Below are 22,780 nucleotides of genomic sequence, written 5' to 3'. Positions count from 1 at the left end.
CTTTCAGCAAGGATCATGAAATACACCCAGGGGCAAAAGAGGCAGCTTCTCCCCGCTCCCTGGGGATCTGTTTAATGGAAGACACTGGGTCTTGGTACTTCTGGCTGTTTGTGAGCTCTCACACAGCTCTCACACCATGCAAGAGCAAGCTATCAACACTTCTATCCCAATCACCAGGGTGGCAACCAGAGGCATAACAATCAGGACTCATAGTAGAGAGGATACCTTTTATTAAACCAATAATAATTAATAATTAATAATAATAATAATAATAATTAGACCAATAATGCTGGTCTAATAAAAGATATCGTCTCTACTGTGAGTCCTGATTGCCTTTTCCTCTAGACCAATACAGCTACAACCTGGATAACAATGTAGCTGGGCATCCGGGGCAGCAGTGACTTCCAGTTGCTGTCCACTACCGTTGCAGTGGCAGAGTTTCCCCCCACTCTCCCACCCCCCAAATTAGAAACCAGGGTGGCTGCCCTGGTTGCCCTGCCCTAGTTATGCTGCTGGTGGTATCCAAACAGCCATTCAGAAAACCAAAACCACCACGTAAGTATTTGCAGACAATATCTGTGCTTGGACGCATGGCCCCTGAGCAGCTGAATCTTAGAACTGGTCTCTAACACTGTTTGTGAGTCTTCCTTAGGGCAAGATAGGGCAAGGCAACTACCCAGGAGTCGCGAGGCCAGTACTGTATCTGGGGTTGAAAGGAAGGCATATCATGTGAGACATAAAAGTAGATAAACAAGGGGCAGCAGTACAGAAGGCTGATGGCGATCAGTATATGCCTAGCAAAGAAACAAAGAATGCACGTGTAAGAAGCATGGGACATCACAGCCGGTGCACACTGTTCTCTGCAACGACACAGGCCCTATCCTCATGCAGGTGAAAAATATTCTAGCTGCAAGTTCATTGCCAGCATAGTATGGTGTGGGATTTTTATGAGGTCCAGATATAGCAGGCCAGATTCCCAGCTCGTATAAATTAGTATAGCTCCAAAAAAGACTTTGCCCAATGCATAACACCTGAGGATCTGGCCCAGTACCTTCTCCTGGTTATATATATAACCAGGAGAAGACAGCTGTAGACATATATCTTTTCCTGGTTATATATATATAACGAGGAGAAGATATATTCCACTGGGAAATCAGGCTATAGCCGTGATCCTCAACCAGGGATCGAGCTATAAGATCCTTTTTAGCGTGCCACAGGGTACTGCACAAATATTAGCACTGTTAGGTGTGCAAACAAACACCCATGCATGATTCACAAGAAAATTGCAGAGATTTCAAATAGGAATTCATAGTGTCAGAAACATTGTGACCAGTTGGGGTCTGAGTTCTTTGCAACAGAAGAATTGCTGTATTTTTTGATGGTGAAGAAATAAGGAGAAAGTCCTTGGCTGGTACCAAGGAGCTAAGCAGTGTTTAGTCAGTTATGAAGGCCAGATCTTGAGAAGTGCAGAGTGTGCACTGCATTTTTCATATTTAAGGACTGAGTGGCCGTGTCTACATGTTCATTAATGTGCCGTAGTTACGGTGCGTTTAGTACCTGTAATAACAGTACTAATTTACTGCATCGCAATTGGTGTTACTGCACAGTAGCACCAGCGCACGCTTTGTGATGCTAATGTGCAGTAGACTAATTCTGCTGCACATTAGCATGGTTTATGCCTGCTGTGTTAATGTGGAGCAGAACTAGTCTACTGTGCATTTAGCGTCTCGTGTAGACGTGCCCAGCAAGAGCTGAGTAAGGACTTCAGGCTTTAGGCTCAATGCAGAAATTGTCAAACAAACAGAGATGGGTGGAAACCAGAATTTGCTTTGTGTAAAAAAATAAAAATAAAAAATCATTTCCAAAGAACTGTGAATAGGAATGAAAAATCAAAAATGCAAAATTTTCTGTGGAATGGAAATTTAAAAACTAAAACTAAATGAAGCCCCTCCAGTCTGAAAGAAACATAATGCCCGGGGCAGGGGGTCAGACTCGATCTACTAAGGTCCCTTCTGAGCCTAAACATCTATGAAATCTAGAACATCTATAATGGATTTAAAAAAAATCTAGGCTAGCAAACCAGGTCCCAGCTGTCCAGCTTTATAGCAGGATCCCCAGGCTGGGAAGCCAATGGTCAAGGTGGCAGGGCACTAGCCAGGATGTCTGGTTTCCATCAAGTCTCAGTGGAATCAGCACATTTTCTTGGAACGTGCCCATTTTATCATGTTGGCATTTTTGCAGTGGACAACGTTTCCTTCAGAAAAAAATCAACTGTCCTTACCAGCTATGAACCCTAACATTGCCTTGTTGTTGAACCCCAGCCCCCAAATGATTCCTGAGCCCTCGGGCTACGGCCTGAAACCAGGCGGACAGATGTCCTGGTTAGGATGCAACACCCCCGGTGATTTGGCTCCTCTGTCAAAGTGAGAGGAAATGACTGTTCTTACCAGAAGCTGTGAAAATAACAAAAATTGATCCTCTGACAAAATCCGCAGAACCACTTGTCGGTTATCCAGCACCCAATGGCTAATGCCCACCACACAACCATGGCAGCAGCTAGCCGGTGGACACGGCTGTCCTCGCACCTGGAAGGCAGTTTGGGAGTAGAGGGGTAGAGGTTGGAACGTGGAGTTAGAAGAGTTTGTCTTTTGGTAGAGCACGCTTTTTAAAAAACAGTCATCGATTCTAGCTCGCCATGTCAGAGCAAGATGTGCGCCCTTGCCCTTGGAGCGGGCCAGCCCCCCTTTCCCTGCAGTTCTGTGCACTAGAACTACTCCTGCAAGTGGGAGTACGTTCAGTGCTGAGGACACCTGCGGAGTTACCCCTGGAAAAGAAAGACATTTAGGTGGGATTTTCAAAAGAGCTAAAGGGAGTTGGGCACCAAATCACCTTGAGCTGATTTCGGCTCCTAACTCTCTACAGCTCTTTGAAGATGCCTAGAGCTGCTTCCCTGGTGCTGCCCTGACACTGGACTTGCAGGAATCATCCTGGGCCAATGTAGTCTCCGTGGCCACAACCAGTTTCTGCCCTGCCACAAAGTCTTTTTGACTGCACGATCAGTTCATGTGTAGCAGATGTTTGACCTGTTGTGAGCCCCCTCATCCCTTGCACAGGAGCCAGCACAGAGCTGTATGTTAGGAACATCAATCAGTATTCACTGACCGAAGCTGGTTTGAACCCCTGACCAAGAGGTGAACAGTGCAACCCACGCACATATACGCTCCCACCCCCACACTCACTCACTAGCATTACAGCATCTTCAAGGGCAGCTCTTCTTTGCCCATCATTGCTCAGGCTGATGAGCCTGAACCCACTGGGTTTTGGGGAAAGGCCTTTACCATGCCACTCTGAGAAAGGCCGTCAACCCAAAATGTCAGTCTCTGTGTTCGAGCTCTCTCCTTGGCTGGCCATGCAGCTAAGTGTCGACTCTTTGAAAGCTCCTTGTCACCTGCACACCACTCCAGGAAGCTTATTTAGTCACAGCACTACAAGTGCAAGGTGCTGCACCTGGGGAGGAAGAACCAGCACCATACCTACAGGCTGGGGAATTCCCTTCTCATCAGTGCAGAGGCAGAAAAGGATCTTGGAGTCATTACTGATGCCAAAAAGAACATGGGCCGACAGCAGGGGGGTCAGGAAGGCCAACCGCACCTTGTCATGTGTCCACAGATGCATCTTGAGCAGGTCCAAGGAGGTGATCCTCCCCCCCTACGCGGCACTGGTTAGGCTGCAGCTGGAGTACTGCGTCCAGTTCTGGGCGCCGCACTTCAGGAGGGATGTGGACAGCATGGAGAGGGTCCAGAGGAGGGCCACTCGTATGATCAGGGGGCAGCAGGGCAGGCCCTACGAGGACAGGCTACGGGACCCGAACCTGTTCAGCCTCCACAAGAGAGCAGTGGCCTGTTACAAACTAGTCAGGGAGGACCAGCAGGCATAGGGGGAGTCCCTGTGCCCCCAAGCACTACCAGGAGATAACGGTCACAAGCTGGCAGAGGGTAGATTTAGGCTAGACATCAGGAGGTGCTACTTCGTGGTCAGGGCGGCTAGGGTCTGGAACCAACTTCCAAGAGAAGTGGTGCTGGCTTCTACCCTGGGGGTCTTCAAAAGGAGGCTGGATGAACACCTTGCCGGGGTCATTTGACCCCAGTACTCTTTCCTGCCATGGCAGGGGGTTGGACTTGATGATCTGCTCAGGTCCCTTCTGACCCGACCAACTATGAAACAGTTCTCGTCTAAAGTGGACCCAACCTTAACATACTGTTTGGGCCTCCATTCAGCCCAGCAACCCAACCTTACTGCTGATCTGCTTATGTATATGTTCAACTACCTTCCTAGCCAGTGAGGTGCTGAAACACATACTTAAATGCTTGGCGGGACTGGAGTCCTAATGTAGCATCTGAATTATATAAATGCCCAAAGGCATTTAAACACGTAGCTATATCTGCTCCGATGCACCAAAAATCCAGTGCATCAGAGCAGACTCGATGAATTGAGTCAGCAGAGCATGCAAGCTGATGCGCCCGGCGTTGCATCGCATGCATTTGTATAACTGGTTAAATGTGCAGCAGCGTACAGAATACGGCTTTTGAACTAAAGCACCTTTGATGTTTGAACTAAAACACCTTTGACTGCCATTTTTTCAGCGCTGTTGCACATTTCACCATTTATACAAATGTGTGCCACGGTGCTGGGCGCTTTTAAAAGTGCCCGGCACTGCGGCACATACACATGCATGTGTACAAATGCCCTGAGTGACCAGCTCAGTCGAAGGGTGTAACCAAAGCTGCTTCAAGGTGTAAAGTAAAGCTTAAAAGAAGCCACTTAGACTAACCTGTCACAACTCACCCTGATTGTAATGGGAGCACACCAAATTGTCTTTGAGGATTTGGGCCAGAGAGACCAACAGGTCTCTCAAAGTCACGTAAGAAGTATGTGGTGGATTAGAAAACTGAACCCAAGTCTCCCAAGTCCCAGTGGGCATGTGTGTGTGTTCACAGGAGTGCCTCCCTGCCCCTACACTCTTCCCTGCAGCCATGAGTATGGGATGAAGTGCAAACAGACTTCCCAGCAAAGGAAACCACTCCTTACTTCCTCAGAAAACTCCATATCATGTACAGCAGGCAAAAGGCAAAGCTGTTCAGCAGATAAGCATTGATGGACGGCTTGATGAACGAGAGCAGGGTCATGATGGTGGTGGTGATGGCAACCAGCCATCTAAACTGAGTCCTAGTGGGAAAGGGCAAACAGAGATGGGTGAGCATCACACAGGAGGTGGGTACGTTTCATGGCAGGTCACAGCCCTAGCTGAGATGTGAGCAAGGGGGTCACCGCACTAACTTGGTACCCAGCTCCTGCCTTTCAGGGCCTTGCAGCATCCCAGGATGGAGCCCGAAGTCCAGCAGGAGAAGCCTCAGAGTTGCACCTGGCTGACAGCATGAGTGACCGAGCAGCAGCTAGACTGTGAAAGGCAGGAAAACAGGGACAGGAGTCTTCCTGGGATACCTGTTCTCCGCTGGAAGTCTTTCCCAAAGCCCAGCTCATTTGCCAAAAGCCTCATTTGAAGGCAATGTTATCTGATGCCTGTAGGATTCCCAAAGGAAAAGCAAGCTGGAACAAGGGCAAGATGCGGTCGGCATGACCCATCTCCTTTGTCACATTGGTGGGCAGAAAGCTAGGCAGACAGGATGGAGGTAAATGTTGCACGAGTAAAGACTGCAGGACTGAGGCCAGGGGCTGGAATTCCTCTCACTAGCACCAGTCACGGTTTTTCCTGCAAACCCCTTTAGAGTTTGAGTTGCTGAACAACAATAGGGCTCTCACATGGAGTATTCACATGCAAATCCCTTCCAAGTTCCCTTCTTCTCCTTCCTCCTCCAGCCCTGTTCCTACAGTGAACTCCCAGTGACCTCCTTTTTTGCATGGGAATGGATGACTCCAAGGGGAGGTTTTCACTGCAACTGTTAGCCTAGGCTAGCAGGTCTAGGTGAGAGCTTCCCCTACCTGTGTTACTGCACCCCCACCGCTTGTGACAGAACAAAGACACCTCACTGTCATCCCCATGCTTTTCTCCCTCAAAATATCCCGGAATATCCCCGGGCTGGGAATCAGATCACACTTGCCAGACTCTTTTGTGCTACTACCTAGTGCTGGTAACTTTTTTGCCTTTCCTAAGCCTCATAAACAAGCAAGACCTCTGGCCTCATTGAGAAGCGAGGAGAGGTGGTAAAAGGATGTGGGCTTCTAACTTGGCAAACCCGAGTCTCATCTACTTGGCCAGGCTGCTTGCAAGGGCCAAATGGATGCATTTGAGAGAAGTCATGTTTGGCTTCCTGCTTAGCTTTGTAAAGGTAGCTGCTATAGGAGGCAGAGCTGCAAGCAGGTTAAACTGCCCTGGTTACCCAAATGAGCCTGGCTGCCAGTGGCCAAACTACTTCCAGCTGACCCGTTGCCTACATGGGTGTGGTACTGGCTCCCTGTTTCTATCACCTGTGCCCCAGTCCCTTACAGTTACTGGCTAGCAATTGCAGCCTGGATCCCCCTGTTCTCTTCTGTGGCTGTACCCAGGAGGGCTGCCTATATTTTGGTCTCTTGCAGACCTTGGCTTCCAGACTCTATCTGGGACCCCTGCTTTCTGACCTTGCCTGTTCCTGATGCCCTGAGTTGTGACCTTCTGGGGTTAAGCCCTGATTGCCCATGTGTTGGTTGTACCCGCTCCAGCTGACTTGAGTTTCGCACAACTCCTGCAAACTTTGCTAGGAGTATCCTTCACAGTTGCACTGACCAAGCTGCTGCCAGCGAACAGTGGTTCCAGCATGTGCCACAGTAACCTGGAAGACAACAATTCTCAACCGGGGATGCTGTAAGATCCTTTTAAGGATGTTATGCTGCTGTTGCCAAGTAGAGCTGCGCTGTTGCACCTCTGTTTCTGGAAAATGTCACAGGGACCAGACCAACAAGTGGCTGATAAAGGAGGGGGTACCCTGCTGCAGCCTGGCCTGATAGAAGTGGCTGCCAGGAGCCTGTTGGGCTCTCAGGCAGACCAGCAACACCACTGTGGACAGGAGATAGTAAGTGTTGTCCCTACCTGGCAAGCAAGGGGTGTCCCCTGGGCTTGATGCATTGAGGCAAAGGGAGAGGATATGTCTCCCTTGTGCAGGGAAAAGGAGGGGCTTCTCCTGCCTGTATCAGCAGAGGTTGCCCCTAAATGCACAACAGTTATGGAGAGGTGCCTCGAGTCTAAGGTTGAGAGCCGCTTCTGTAGTGTGTCCCCTCTCAGCAAGGTCAGCTGCTGAACGGGGGACTTGATGGGTCCACACAAGGGAAGGCTGAGATGTTATGGTTGACAAGGCAGCTGCTGGAGCCTGCAGGGTACATAGTAGCCGTACCTTTCTCACCTGTTCTTGATAAATTTTGGGAAGCGACTCGTTGGGAACCAAAAGGTGTAGGTTATAGCCAGCGTCCAAAGGATGGAGAGCTCATCCAGCAGCTGCCCCACATAGCTCAAGGTCATGTGAAAGTATACAGAGAAGATACCTGCAGTGAGTGAAGCTGGTTGGATTAATAATCCTGCTCCTCCCAGTCCCCCTCCACCTTTCTAATGGGGGCTGGGACAGACCTTGTGGAGAGACTGATTTTGAAGTTTCTAATGGGGGCTGGGACAGAAGATAGCCATAGCACACATGCTACAAGCCCCTGCTCTGCCTTTCAACACTTGCACAAGGTCAAATCCTGCCCAACTCCTGCTGAACTCCAGTGGATACAGCAATCAGACATGTAGGGGAGGGCAGGGTTCAGCACCACCCATCTACCAGACAGCTGGATGTATCCTTTCCATAGGGCACTCTGCTGTAGGTGGGCAGTAAGAAACCCTGGTCAGGAGTCAGCAAATGGTACCTTTGAGCCTGATTCTTATTTGCACTAAACTCTGTTCACACCACCCAGGCAGGCTTGTAAATTGGCCTCAGTATGGGATAGAGGGGGTCACTTCCATTTCCAGATAAACCCAGCAAACTTGCTATGTCAGACAGCCATGGTGGCCTCAAGCGCACTGCACTGCTTCACGCACTCTGCCTCCTAAACCAGAACGGTGCAGGTGCATTTACACCATGCTCTGGGTGTATTTGCCACTGATGGGTGACTGGGCCAAATAGCCCAACCAGTGCCAATTAGCTGGCCAGCAATGAGGCCTGGGTGTAACTACACTGCTTCCAGTTTGAAAGGCAGCTTGGGTGGAACCATGAGCCTGTTTTGAGGATGCCACTGCCTAGCATGATAAGCTTGCTGTGTAGGCATGTTTTCCTTTCTTCCTACAGTAACTTCCACCCCTCCTCTCCCCCACTTTCCCTCCCACCCCAGTCCTCAGTGAGGAGCAGTCAAGAGGTTGGGCTCTGTCTACAGCAACTCCTACATGAATGTCAGCATGAATGCCTGCAAGGCAGACAAGCCTGATGTGCAGCTAAGTTCAATTTACTGGAGGGGGCTTACTCGTATATATTTAGATTCTGGTTCAAGTAGGTCTTGGAGTATGGGGTTAGTCTGGCTCCATCCTATTGAAATGATCTTTCAAGTTACCCACCTGCTTATGAACCTTCTTGAATCCAAGAATCAGTGGGGACCAGTATGGAGCAGCTCATGGAGGCATCTCTGCTCCATAATCAGAGCCAGGGGTAGATCCAGAAACTGTAGGTTGTGTCCCTGAGCCAGTTCAACAACCTGAGACTTGCCCTCAAGCCTCCCTTGGGGGTGGAAGGTGGTTGTCAATAATAAAGTGGCTCAAGTCAGACAGGTTCCCAGAGTTTTACTGAGAAGATTTAGTGCTTGTGAATAATGTCCTGGGCTGGGTTCTGGCTGCTCTTTTGATCACGTAAAGAGGCTGGAGGAAACTTTACCTTAGGATCAATGTAGGCTTGGTTTAAGCCAGTGATTCTCAACCATGGTGTCAGGGCACGCTGGGCTACAGCCAGATCCTTTGAAGGATGCCATGAGATGAGAGGAGATAAGCAAATAAACTAAGCGGATAAGCCAGGCTCAGGCCTGTCTCTGCCTGGATGATCTCACACCTCCATGGCCCAGGTAGGAGGTAAGCATTGTAATACATAAATTGTTTTCTGAAATTGGATCCCACTCAATTCACAAAAGTTATGGAAGGTGCCTCAAGCCCAAGCAAAGGGTGCCTCAAGTCCAAAAAAGCTTGAAAACCACTGGCTTACGCATAGGTAGTGTTTGTGGCACTCTCATTACAAGGATTCCTAGTGCAAAGCAGCAGCTCAGTGAAGGCAGAAGTAAAGGTCTGTTTAGCTTTTGCTTGGTGCCACTGGCCACAGAGCAGATGCCACAAATCCTGTCTTTTGCCTGCCCTAAGCTGCGCCTTCAGTGCTGCACTTAGCCCAGCATCGAGTCTGCCTCCTTGGCAGGTCCATTCTTGTCCCACTGAAACCTGCAGGCAATTGGGTTATGCTGAGCCTTTCCATAACCCTGCCACGTACCTATTGATAAGAGCATGGCGGAGAGATAGTACACAGGCTTTCTCTGCTCCTGGACATATTGGTTATTCAGGTGCAGCAGGACAGGAGAAATGATGAAGAAACTCACATTGCTGATCTGAAAAACAAACAGCAAACACATTCAATTTACAGGGAAAAGGGCCCTGGGTGTCAATGGACAAGCCAGATCACTGCTCTGTGCCTCAGTTTCCCCATCTGAAAAATGGGTACCTACCTTTGTTGAACCATAGGTGTCACTCAATCTATATTACTAGTGACTGAAATTCAGGAGGCAAAGGTGTCATGCAGCAAATAGGACTGAAGCTGGCAGGAGAAGTACCCTTGTGAGGTAGTGGCAGGTAAGGACTGCTGCCTTCTCTCTGCCTGAAGCAGTCTTTGGGGCAGAGGGAGGGAGTCAGCAGGGCTGTGGCAGGACAGTCTGTCCCAGTTTACTTAAACTGGATCCTGTACCTGGGCAAATGAACAGAAAGGCCCCTGACCACAGGGGCCTTAAATTCGCTGATGACACCAAAATTTGGGGGGAGGTGAGTACGCTAGCAGGGAGTGAGAGATTGCAGAAGGATCTGGATAGGTTACAGGGGTGGGCTAACAGGAACAGGATGCGTTTCAATACGGACAAGTGCAGGGTGCTGCACTTGGGCAGTAGGAACCAGCAGCACACTTACACAATGGGGAACTCCCTACTTGAGAGCACGGAGGCAGAAAGAGATCTTGGAGTCATTATTGACTCCAAGATGAACATGGGCCGACAATGCGAGGTCATGGTTGGCAGGGCTAACCGGACCTTGTCGTGCATCCACAGGTGCATCTCGAGTAGAGCCAAGGAGGTGATCCTCCCCCTCTATGCGACGCTGGTCAGGCCACAGCTGGAGTATTGTGTCCAGTTCTGTGCGCCCCATTTCAAGAGGGATGTGGACAACATGGAGAGGGTCCAGAGGAGGGCCACCCGCATGATCCGGGGACAACAGGGCAGACCCTACAGTGAGAGACTGCGGGACCTGAACCTATTCAGCCTCCACAAGAGAAGGCTGAGGGGGGACCTGGTGACCGTCTATAAACTCACTAGGGGGGACCAGAAGGGTTTGGGGGAGACGCTGTTTCCCCTAGCGCCCGCTGGCATAACAAGGAGTAATGGGCACAAGTTGATGGAGAGGAGGTATAGATTGGACATCCGCAAAAACTACTTCACAGTTAGGGCGGCTAGGAGCTGGAACCAACTTCCAAGGGAAGTGGTGCTGGCCCCTACCCTGGGGGTCTTTAAGAAGAGGCTGGATGCCTACCTGGCTGGACTCATTTGAGTCCCGTTTTTGTTTTGGGGTTTTGTTGTTCTCCCGCCCTGGCGGGGGGTCGGGCTAGAAGATCTACTAGGTCCCTTCCGACCCTAAATCTATGAAACTATGAAACTATGACCACCTCTGTCTTCCTCCTCATCCCTGGACTTCCACTTTCAATGCCCCTGTTATCATCTGTAGCATTCAGTTCATATTGGCAGGGAGGTGAGGACTAAGGAGTTTTACTTGAATAGGTGAATCAGCTGGTAAACCTGTTGGGGAGGGGGCATTTGCTGAGGGTGCAGTGCTGTGGAGCCAGGCAAGAAGGGAGACAGGTAGGATAAGCTGGTGCACTGATGTGTTACAAGAGTCAGGGAGTCAATACAGTTGCAACTGCATGATGAAAGATACACTTTTTATTAATGCTCTTAAAATGCATGTAACAGGATTATTCTGTACCTTCAAGGCACTCTGCTAACAGCATCTAATCAAGATCTCTTGAGGTGATTCATGTCAAACAAGGCTGTACCTACCCCGGGGAAGTAGTGAAGAAATACTGGGTCCTATTCCCAAGGCAACAGTTTTGGGTAACTTGCTTTCCCTCTTGTGACCTCATTTCCCTATCTCTGACATGGCAGTAAGGGTGACCATACAAAGAGCAAGAAAGGATCAGGATGCATCTAAGAGGTCAGCTGCTTCTAGAGAAGGTCCAAAAAATCCCCAAATGGTAAAAGGTAGATTAGATTTGGAAATAGCTTTTATCAGCAAAGGAGCTGGACCAGTGTGAAAGCCAGCCAAGGAATATTGATTCACATCTCTTCCCAGCAACAATGCCTGGATCCCTAAGGCCCCTGGAACGTTTCTTTAAAGGTGTCAGAGGATCTGAGCCCTGTTCCCAACAAGTGCAACACTTTCCATGCTATATTTGCAATTTTGGGATAAGGGATCAGATCCCAGTCATGCCCTTTCTATTTGTTAGTAAAGGGAAAGCCCAGGATCATGATCCCAGGGTCTCTCTGCACCACCAAGTCAAGAGCCAGGGCATTTATACACATACCTTTTCATCTCACAACACGCTGGAGATCTGGCAGGTCCACATGTGAGCTGATGCGCACTGCGCTGCATTGTGTGCAGTTGTATAGGTGGCAAAAAGCGCATCAGCGTGCAGAAAATGGCAGTGGTGTGCTTTTGAACTAAAACTCTTTTGAGGTGTTTTAGTTCGAAAGTGTGCCGCTGCCATTTTCTCCACACTGATGCGCATCTTTTACAAGTTCCCCGTGCTGCGGCGTAAGTGTGTGTACAAATGCATTGCAGCCTGATGTAAGCTGGTATTGTCCTGGAGCCAGGGCCAGCAATGAGCTGATTGTCAGCACCAGCCCTGGATGTGCTTCACATTTGATTTAAGGCACTATACAAACCAGCCATAAAAATTTTCTACATCATAAGTGGAACACTTTTATGGCTGGTTTTCCATGTTATGGCACCTTTAAATTGCGAGCATGAGTAGCACCCTTGCCATCTATGCTGTGATTAACACATTAATTGCAGCCTAAATGTTACCTGTAGAGTGGCCCTTAGTCAGATTTGGAAATTACAGCCCAGTGCTCTTAGCAGTGTCTATTTAACCCCTGCAAAAGTGAAACCCAATCTATGCCAGGAGTGGTTCAAACAATACTTGGTTTAACATCATAGCCCTTTGGTTTACACTGTCTCATGTGGCCCCAGAGCCAGTCAGGACTGTTGTTGAGCTAAGCCAAAGAGTGCTAACCGCCAACTGGAAATGCTCATATGTGCAATGTCTGTCTGAATTTCAACTTGACATGGATGGTATGTTCTCTGGCTTGGCCTTTTTCATCCCAAGCCTAAACACATTGCAGAAGCTTACCAATGAAATGCTGTCTCCTCTAGGGTGAAACATTTTAGCTCTTTAAAAACATGCAGGAGTGTCCCACAATGGTTTAGCGAACTGATTCCTAACCACCCATGGGGCCCTGGGGTGCCATGAGATCCTTTTAAAAGGATTTGCACTATATTGCAGAAAAGGTTCTTTGGGTAGACGTGCTGTCTTTTATTAGACCAACTAAACCCATGGAAAAAATTGTTCTTTGCCAGCTTTTGGGCACAAACACCCTTCTTCAGGTGTAGGGAAAGTCTGTTGGTGTTTACGTGCTTTCCTAGGTAGAATAGAAGCCAAAATGCAAAATACAGGTCTGTGAACATGCAAATGCACGTCAGTAAGGTTCAAAAGGAATGGGAGACAATAGGTGTGAAAAGACATGGCAGGTAGGGAAGGGGGAGGTGATAAAATGTAGCTGGTAAAATGCAGACAGGGTATCTGATGGCAGGTAGGTTATAATGTGCCATAAATCCAATATCTATATTTAGTCCACGATTTCTTGCATCCAGCAGATCCACAAAGTGAAGCCTGCAGGTCTGTGCAGGAAAGGTGCCCTGCAGACTCCCCCCAAGGATCAGAATCGAGAGACTGGAGAGTGAATAGCCACCCTGTGAGAAGTGTGAACCCACGAGCAACCAGGCACTCCCGCCCGTGACAGATCCTCGGCGTGCACCCATCCCAGCATGCAGCTGCCACCTAACCTCCCCCACACACCCTCCACAAGGGCATCCAGCGCATTGCACAAGATGTACCACACCTCCGAAGGTGCAAGTGCAAGATCCAGGATTGACCACAACAGCACTGATGTGGGGTGCAGCTATTAGCACTGTTTGGTATGCAAACACTTACATAAGATTCATTAGCTAAACCCATAGCTCAAAAGCGTGCCGCTGCCATTTTCTCAGCCCTGACGTGCATTTTGCTACTATTATTACACCAACTCAAATAGTATCAAAAAGATATTGGATTTACCCAGAGAACCTTGTTTAGCTAAACCTAGAGATTTCAAATAGGAATCCATAGGGTCTAAAACATTCTGGCCTATTGTGGTCTTTCAGGATACTTCACAAGAGAGGAATTTCTCAATTATTTTGCCATTGTTAAAAAAAAAGAAAAAGATGTGAAAACTAAAAACAGGCATTTTTTGAAAGGTGCCTTGAGTCTAAAACAGTTGAGAACCACTGTTTTAGAGCAAAAGGAATCTGGGTCCACCTGAAGCTGCTAGGGGAAGGGAGGATGTTAGGATGAGCAAGGAGGCAAGAACAAATACCCTGAGTACAAGTGGTTGAGCCCTTGGTATAATCTCATCTGAAAAGCAGCACTTATTTTGCAGGGGAGGGGAAGTGGGGAGCACAGCTTAGTATTGCACTTAGCATCCCTTGTGCTCTGAGATTACTTGTAACCTCACCACCATGGTCCTTCCTTTTGTCCCCATGTAGGTGCTAACTTGGGCCCAGTTCCTATGATCAGGTCTGTATTAAGCAACTCCTTGCATCCCTCTGGGCCCTCGTATGCAAGCTTTGTTTGACTTGTGAGGTCCAAAAGGCCCTAAGTGGATAATAAGAGGGCTCGAGTCTACACTTTAGTAGTTATATATATGATACACACCCTAACACGTTCAGATTACACATCAGCCACATGATACACAACCGAGGCTGCTCTCTTTTCATTGCAGCATGTTAGTCTTGAGCCTCATCAAGCCTGTGGGGAGACAAGCTAATGCTTTTCTTCATAGCATCTCTCAGGCCAAGGAGAGCTGCCTGTTCTTGGTACATTTATTGCCCAATCCAGCTGTATTTTCACTCTTGCCTGGGAATTTAGCCAAGGCTAGAATCAGAGCAATCTTATCCATCACTCAGTTTTTAGGTTCAGACACATCCACCAAAGGGAAGTTCTGGTCCCGCTGCTGTGATCAGTGATAGACAGCTCAAAAGAGAGGGAGAAAACAAATCAGAGCTATACAATTACCAATAGGTTGTGAATAAAAATGTCTCAAAATTGAGTAAAGCAGTTCTTGCAGAACACAAAGGAGCAACAGAGCAAAAATGCACATAGAAAGTGCAGCAAAATGCAAATTGCAAGAATGATCTTATGGCATTGCTGGTTGCTCAATTACCAACTCAGCAGACCAGAGTTAGGAAAAGCATATGCTAGAGATTTCACACAGAGGTGTAACCCTTGCTGCTTTGTGCATTGCATCAGCATCTTTTACTGACTTGATTTCAACATTAGCATTTAATTAGTACAGTAGACAGAGTACAAGATCAGATATTAAAGAAGAGGTATAAGGAGGTACAGTATGCCAGACTGGAAAATGCGATGATTAAATTCAAGCAATTTTTGAAAACTGTAAGTGAATCCAGGGCACTGAAGCTTGATGGTTAAATGCTGGAACTCCATAACATTGCATCTAGTAGGAACATAAAGAGACAGAACTGGAAAAATCTCTCCAGTCTCCTAGCCCAGTCCCCTCTAATTGCAGGTACCATGTCATACCATTCCTTCCATAAATTTATTGAGTGCCATCAAAAGCAGCTAATTTTTCCCCCTATTGCTTCAGCTGGAAGGCTGTTTCAGAACCTCTTTGCTCAAATAGTTGGGAACCTCCTTCTAATTTCCAGCCTCAACTTAATCATGGCCAGTTTAAGCAGGTTGAGATACCAACTTGCAACCATCTCCACTGAACTCTTAGGAAAGTAGAAATCAGCCGTATAGTCTGTGCACAGATGGCAACAGGAATTCATGTGTAAGTGTGAGCCATCTCATTGGCTTTCTAGCTCTGCAGTTCACACAAAGGCCTAGCTCCCAGGGGACAATGAGTGAGTTTTAGGTCTTGTCCATGTCATAGTATTTGACAGGCTTCTCTGTTTCTATTTAGGAGAGAACTTGGACTGGAGTAGTAAAGTATGCTGCGTTTGCAGAGCTTTATGCATTAGGAAAGCTATCTGAGGAGGGCCTAGGACTGAAGTATAAGGGCACACTGAAGGTTGGAATATAGATGTGGGTATGGGGAGTCCTGCAAAGACCTGGCAACCTATGTGGCTTTGGCCATTGCTGTTTACTGACCCTGAATTCATTTTGCATGAGAAAGATTGTCTTCTGGTGAAAATATTAGAAGCAGCAGGAAGAACTACCAGGCAATGCTTAGCATTAGGCCCCAGGCAGGCTCTGCAATGCTGGACTGAGACTACAGGTGTTGAGCCCATCCTTTGAATCCATCTTTTGCTATAGTTGCTTTCAGAGGAACTGGAAGATGCATCCAAATGATGCCTGCGTCCCACTGTTAGGCATACCCATGGCTTGTTTTTTGTCTGGGTGGCTATTTCAGCTGGCATCCTCTAAACCCAACATGCACTGCAAAAGGAGGCTCTGTTTCTCTGGCAAATCCCTATTGGGTTTCATGGGCATTACTGGTTGCCTTGACACATTTTTCTTTTCTCACAGGATGCCTCTGACTTCACAGTAGACACATTTCCCTCGTGAGGCTCTCTCCTGAGCATCTCTCTTTCCACTCACAATCATTCGATATTCCTGTTGCTACAACAGCAATGGTCCACAGAGGGTTTACTTTTATGGCTATCTAATAGCATGAAGATTAATCGCTTTGGGTGGAGTTTGGAAAAGCGCCCATTGAAAATTAGTGGAAACAGAGTATTTAACTTCCTTGGTGCTTTAGAAATCTTGCTACCATATGCGTTTCAGTTCATTGCTAATTTTTTCAGGCTGGAACTCAGAGCAGGACTTGACTTGGTGGCAAACTGAACAAGTTACTAAATTGGTGATAAGTACAAAAGGCAGCTGGGGGATTTTTTTTTTTCTTTTTGGCTACTGTGTACTCCAAAGTCTAAGAACAATTCTGTCACAATAGCAGCTTAGGCTTAGTTAGCTTAATGTGGGGGTTTATGGAGGCAAGATGTTCGCTTGCTAGGTCCTATTGGGCTGGGAATCAGATTTGCCTGACGTTGGAGCCTACAAGGCCTCAGCAACTAACCACAGGAGCAGACACCAGAGAGGCTGTCCAGACCAGAATATCAAGTTCCTGGAAGACAGTTTGGTATAACAAGAGACTAGACCTGGTGTATGAGCTTTCGACTTGTCATGTATCCAGGTTACCATGTTTTCTCCTATGCTGATGAAGGGTGTTTGTGCCTGAAAGCTTGCAATTAAAGAACTTGTTTTTGCGTGCAAAAATCTAATTGGTCTAATACAAGATATCACCTCTACCACGAGTCCTGATTAGGTCTGTCGTAGCACACATCTCGATGCATGGTATTCTGGGTGGTAAGAACAATAAGCCATAGACAGAGATTTCCAAGCCGAGTAGAGATACTGGGACTCAACAGATGGCCAAACTAGTTCAGATGTCATCTGATGACTTTGTTCATGTTGTGTCTTGGCTGAGAGGCCATGCACCTAGGCCTACATTGTGAGAAAGCATGATGGAAAGGGGGTGATTCTCAGGGAGGTAGGCCCTCTCCTCCCTCAGTGCCCTTGGACTTGATAAAGCCCTCTTGCAATTCCCTACAAGTTGCTACTCCACAGTGTGATGGTTGGGTCTGTAGTCTCATTATCGTCACAACAGCACCTATGAGCCCTAGCTACAACTAGATGTGCACAGATGAGATGCGTAGTGAGATGATCTGTGTTGCCAAGGGCTTACAGTCCAGACGGATGAGGGGTGGGAGGGAAGGGGCCTGCCTAGGATCAGTGGTAGAGTCAGGAACAGAAGACAGGTCACTGCTCATGAAGTCTGCTAATAGAAAAGGCACCTAGAGAGACATTCAGCTGAAGCTACAGATGAACGCACCATGTGTGGAAAGAAATTCAGTAGGTGGACAGAGGTTTTTGTGGCTCCACTGTGTTGCTGGTGATGATTATACCTGTGTGATTCCAATCAGGTGCTGGCCAGCCATCCTGGACCTTAGCACATCTGCAATCACAGTGGCCGCTTCTGCTCTGAGAGACTGCCGACTTAGTAGTCCAGTGGCCCTGCTAGCCAGCTGTCCTTGGGAGATAACCCACTGACAACTGCAAGGCCAGTTGCTTCAGGCTCTGAGTATACTGGCTGGCATGGGAGATCCCTGCTCTGTAGTCAAGCTCCAATTCCAGCCCTAACCCCCCTTTGCAGCTGCTAATACTTCCCAAACAAGTTCCTTTTGTGCTGGAATTTTCCATGCTGGGGATGAACCAGAGACCATTAAATTTTGATCCAAATCAATTTGCCTGTTTGAATGGATCAAGTGCAAGAAGCAACGCAGGTATCCCACCCACATGAACGCAAAGGAGAATCCATTGACAAAATAACACCTCCCCCCACAGCCCGGTCATCTTTCTGTGCCCCTGTCCACCCTGAACTGCAAATCCCCCTTGGAGGACAGTCCCAGAAACAGCCAGGCAGCTTCGCTGCAGCTGAGATATCTGGGAGTTAGGTGAAAGATTACAGAGACTGCAGCATGGGATCTGCCTGGTTCTCTGCTGATTCCCTCCTCACTGATGGGACTAATGGGTGGGCACTGAGGCAGGGGGCAGACCTGCCTAATGGACTGATTGGCATCTGTTCAAAGTGCTTTGCTAGATTGGCAATGTACTTAGTGTTGTCGGAGAGTCTTGGAAACAAGGCACCATTTGAAAATCCCTGTAAGTCCAGGCTATAGCTCTATCTGCCACTATAATTGAGACCAGAACAATCTGTGCCAAGGTTCCTTCCCTTAAATTTTGCATGGTTCGTGTCCCAGTTTCTCTCCCACTGAAACCAATTACAAACCTTCCAAATACTGCTCTATATATGTGTGTATATATAGGTCCACACCCAAGTGACTCATCAGTCACAAACCTCTAACTGGTTTCTCTTTTGCCATTTCACTTTGTTTTCCACATATCCACCTACATAACCTCCAGTTGTCCCATTGGATATACTGGTTTGCCGGCAGGATGATGATGTACTGTGGTACTGCAATTAAGAGTAGCGAGTGATTGTGATTAATTCTTGGTTGTTTATAATAATAGGCAGTGATGTGCTCTGGTGGTCAGAGCTCAGACCTGTGAGAACAGAGACTCCTATGTGACTTAGCACAAGACAAGATCAGGCAACAAATTTGGGTCTCGAGAAAAGTGTACTTGTTGGGTTACTCGTAATCATAAATGTTCTTGCTTTGAGTTTAATTATGGACGAGATTAAGACTGCTTAGAGAGATTATTTCTATGGGTACTTGCAAAATAGAAAACAAAGGTGGCATGAAGGAAAATGCCTTGAAACAACCTGTGGCTCACCCAAAAGTAGAGCTCCAGCCTACAAGGGATTGCTTGGGCTCCCTCTACCCCCACACGGAGGGGCTGGGGCCTGGGGGCAGGGGACTATGGATTAGGAGTGAGAGGCACTGGGTTGGGACTGGCCATTGATGTTTACAAATGGGTCGTGGTACAAAAAAAGCTTGAAAACCACTGCCTTAAAAGAGAAAACTGTCACTGCCTTGCTCTGTGGCAGGGGTGGCCAAACTTCTTAACCAGTCAAGATTTTGGTTTGCAGCTAAACATGGCCAAGAGCCATAGGGCACAGCACTTTTGAGATGTGCATGCCCCAGAGTCAATGATGTGTGCACAGTGCCCCAGCCCAGAGAAGAATTTGTTGTTAAGCAAATTCTTAGAGCAAATAATAAGCAAGAAAGGAAGAAAATTAGAAATACAAAGTAATAAATGCAGAGGAGGAAAGGAATGTTTTGATCTTGCTACTACTTTCTTCAGGCCTGCCTTTAAACTACATGTGGCTTGCAAGTTGCATTTTAGCCACCCCTGGTTTATGGTGTCTCTTAAACAGAAGAATCAGGCACAGCTGGTGTATCTGAAGTAGACATAACTGCACTGGTTGATAAGAAGACAAAGCAAAACATTTTAGCAGCAAAAGTGCTGCTAAAATCCTGAATGACCAGCTCCAAACCACAATGGCAGGGAACCAGATGTGGCGGGGGAAAGCTTAATAGAAAACATCCTGAATCTTCATGGAGCCAATTGCAATAGAAAGCAGAGAAATAAAGAGAAAAGGCCTGATTTGCTGCTGCCCTCATTTACACAAGTGCAAACCAGGCATAAACTGCTGCCTTGCTGATTTAAGGGCAGTTTACATTCACTCTGTACCAACATAAATGACGGCACAGCGTGTAGGGGACCAGGCTGATGATCTTTGTGAAGGACAAAGCAAGCTAACTCTGGGGAGGATGAGGTTATCTATTCCACAGGGGACTAAGTCATAGAATCACTGGGTTGAAAGGGACCTGCAGGGTCATCTGGTCCAGCCACAAAGTCATGTCAACACCCAAGCTAGTTATACTAGGATCTAACTAAGGTTATCCCAGATGATTTGGTGGAGGGAGTTGGGGTGATGTTAGGAACACTATGAAAAGTTCAAGACATAGAATAAGCTGCAAAAAGTAGGCTATAAAGGGCTCTGCAGTGGGGGGAGAATCCTTGAAGTTCCCCTTTGAGCCTGATGCTATCAACTTTTGTGTTAGAGCCCAAAGATATTCCTTGCTCCCCTTCCCTCCCCACCACAACACCTTCTATAACTTCAGCACCTCATCAGGTTACCAGCACTGGTTAGGACACCATTAATGGTTACAATCTATGAATGCATCACCAGGGACTACTGTTCGCTGTTTCCATTGTGCGCACACACCCAAAGGATTCAGCAAAACATCCAGCATCTTGTCCAACCAGCAACTGAATGACAAGCAATGCAGAGCATGCCAGCTGTGAGCTGGAACAGACTAATCCTCCAGTTTAAATTAATCACGCAGGACCTGAGCCAAAGCCTGTAAAAGTCAATGGGAAGATTCCCACTGACACCCACAACCTGTGGATTAGGCCCATGCATGCTGAATTCTACTGTTCCAGGGTAAGAAATGCACTGAATGAATGCTATCACAGGCAACTCCAGGACACTGCTTCTGTAGCCTAGATTTCTGCCTTCCTCAACGGTGAACCTCAAGAGCAAACTCTTGCAAGTACCATCAGTGCATCTCCCTCTACTGCATCAAGCTCACCTGGGAAAAATATGTGGATTTGACACAGAAGAGAGCTCAGGAAGTAAAAACTGCACCTGTATAAGACTTGGGTACTGGTGGAAGCATGGTGACAGCAGTTGATCTTCAGGATTGTGTTTGCCCCTTTAACTGATCCCCACCCTTGGTTACTCGAGTGCAGTCTCTGTTAGAAGTAGCAGTTTTTAGGAAAGTTTGCCTAGCCAGCTGAATGCCACTGCTTCTTTTGGATGTGGGCTGCACCCCAGCAATCCAGGTATTTGTCATCTCAGGAGCAGAGGAGTGCAATGAGCTCTGCATGGGGAATGCATTTTAGCATGATCTAGAAACTGCAGAACACACCTGCTTCCACAGAAAGCAATGCCTCTTACTAGGGCCCAACTGAACCGGTCTGAGACCACAGTTTGCTTTCCAGAGGACTGTAAATGGCAGTGTCTGATCCACAAGCAAAAGGATTTGCATTCCAGGAAGGTGCTACAAAAATCAGTCAGTGCAGTATTTGCCACTAGTGGCCTAGCAGCAGCCACCCATAGCAGTAACTCCTAGGTTTGCCCATTGGAGAGCATGGGATAAATGATGCAGTCTGCTGAATGGTGCATCGCATGAGTGAATGCTGTAATCACATTCTCCTTGGAGAGAGCAGGAGTGTGTGGGTGTGGGGATGTTTGCTGGGACAAGGTCTGGAAGTGTTATACCATGATATCAGGGCCCAGTAGAAAGGAGCTCTTAGGGACGGGCATAGGGGATGGTTTTAAAAGTGAAAATATGGCCAGTTTACCTGGTGGGGGACAGACATGTAGAAATGAAAAGAATGGACTTGATTCTCCTCTGGCCACAGGCCTGACTTTCATGGAGAAGCTGTAAGTGCCCAGCAGCCAGGAGCCAGCCTATATCTCTGGGTGGGAGGATCAAATACAGATAAGCAGGTCTGAAATGATCTAAATCCATTCCCAAACAGGACACTGCTTGCAGATGTACTTCAGTCCGAAGGGATTAACTTCACTCTTCATAGGGATTAAATTCACCCTTAAACACATACCTTAGGGAACTTTTCTTGGCCTGGGATGATGTAGCTCAAAATCACCTAGGTCCACAGTGACTCAACTGCAGAAAAACTGGAGTGAGTGAGATCAGTGCCGGGACCAGAAAAAAAAAAACTCTTTCCCTCACTGGGAGCAAGTGTGTTGTGTTCAGTTAGAGAGAAACAATCACTTAATCCCCAAAAGAAACTCCATGCCGTTTACCCATTGGCGTAATCTGTTTTCACTCTTCATTTCAGTTGTTCTCTCCCGCAAGGGATAAGTTGGTGCAGGAGCTGTGGCTAGAAGGAATTTTACTCATCCTAGTTAGCATCATAACGGTGGCTTAATCTAAAAGTACAGGTGCTAATCCTTTGATGCTAAATTGATATTTAGCAGAATTGTCTAAAACTCCTAATCTAGAAACCTTAGTTACATTTCCAAAAGTGATTTGGGCACTCATGAGCATGTCCCATTGAAAGCTAAAGGGATGTGAGCTCCTATAAGTCAGACTTTCAAAGATATGTAAGATTTCTGAATGGGTCTAAGTGGAGTGAGGTCCTCAGGCTCCTATTTTCATTTTAGGAGTCTGAATATCCTTGAAAATCTTCCGTTAAAGACCCACATTCTTTGGAAAATGGCTTCTGAAAATGTCACCTTTCCATTTATTTAGGTGCTTAAGTATGGATTTAGGGCCAAGGCTTTTCAGGAGGACTTGTGCCCACCTGGAAATGCCCACCTGAGTTACAGACGGTGGATTCCTCTGTGCTTTTAGGAACTCTAGCCATTGCGGAGTGGCTCTGGCTGGGCTCCTAAAGATTGATGTCCCAAAGTAACTAGTCACATTTTAAAAAGCAGGTCTGTGTGTGCAGATGTTAGTATCTGCCCCAACATCTCCCAGTCTGTTCTCATGAGATCCTCCAGCAGTAATGCACTGAGAATGGCAGGGCAGGTTACACACGCAGGGGCTTTGTGATCGGAAGGGGTCTCAAGTGGCTACATCATTTAGGATAACTTGCAGCAGTTACGACAATTTGGGGGGGGGGGGGGGGTAAAA

The 22,780-nt window shown here is 47.4% G+C and overlaps 1 protein-coding gene across 1 annotated transcript in view; it reads right to left on the bottom strand.

Annotated features, from left to right (window-relative positions):
• Window positions 1–465: 465 nt before the first annotated feature.
• The window catches only part of ACER1 (alkaline ceramidase 1), a 26,407-nt gene continuing 4,092 nt past the window's right edge, over window positions 466–22,780 (bottom strand). Inside the window, exons 3-7 of the mRNA XM_019513364.1 lie at window positions 9,486–9,600; window positions 7,395–7,533; window positions 5,089–5,226; window positions 2,448–2,585; window positions 466–794 (exon numbers count right to left, since the gene is read on the bottom strand). Coding sequence (XP_019368909.1) covers window positions 626–794; window positions 2,448–2,585; window positions 5,089–5,226; window positions 7,395–7,533; window positions 9,486–9,600 — 699 coding nt within the window. The 3' untranslated portion in view covers window positions 466–625. The remainder of the gene's footprint in view (window positions 795–2,447; window positions 2,586–5,088; window positions 5,227–7,394; window positions 7,534–9,485; window positions 9,601–22,780) is intronic.

Source organism: Gavialis gangeticus, unplaced genomic scaffold, assembly GCF_001723915.1.
Source record: "Gavialis gangeticus isolate Ggan-Ray unplaced genomic scaffold, GavGan_comp1, whole genome shotgun sequence".
NCBI classification, from domain to species: Eukaryota; Metazoa; Chordata; order Crocodylia; family Gavialidae; genus Gavialis; species Gavialis gangeticus.
This window is presented reverse-complemented; position numbering and strand designations above follow the sequence as displayed.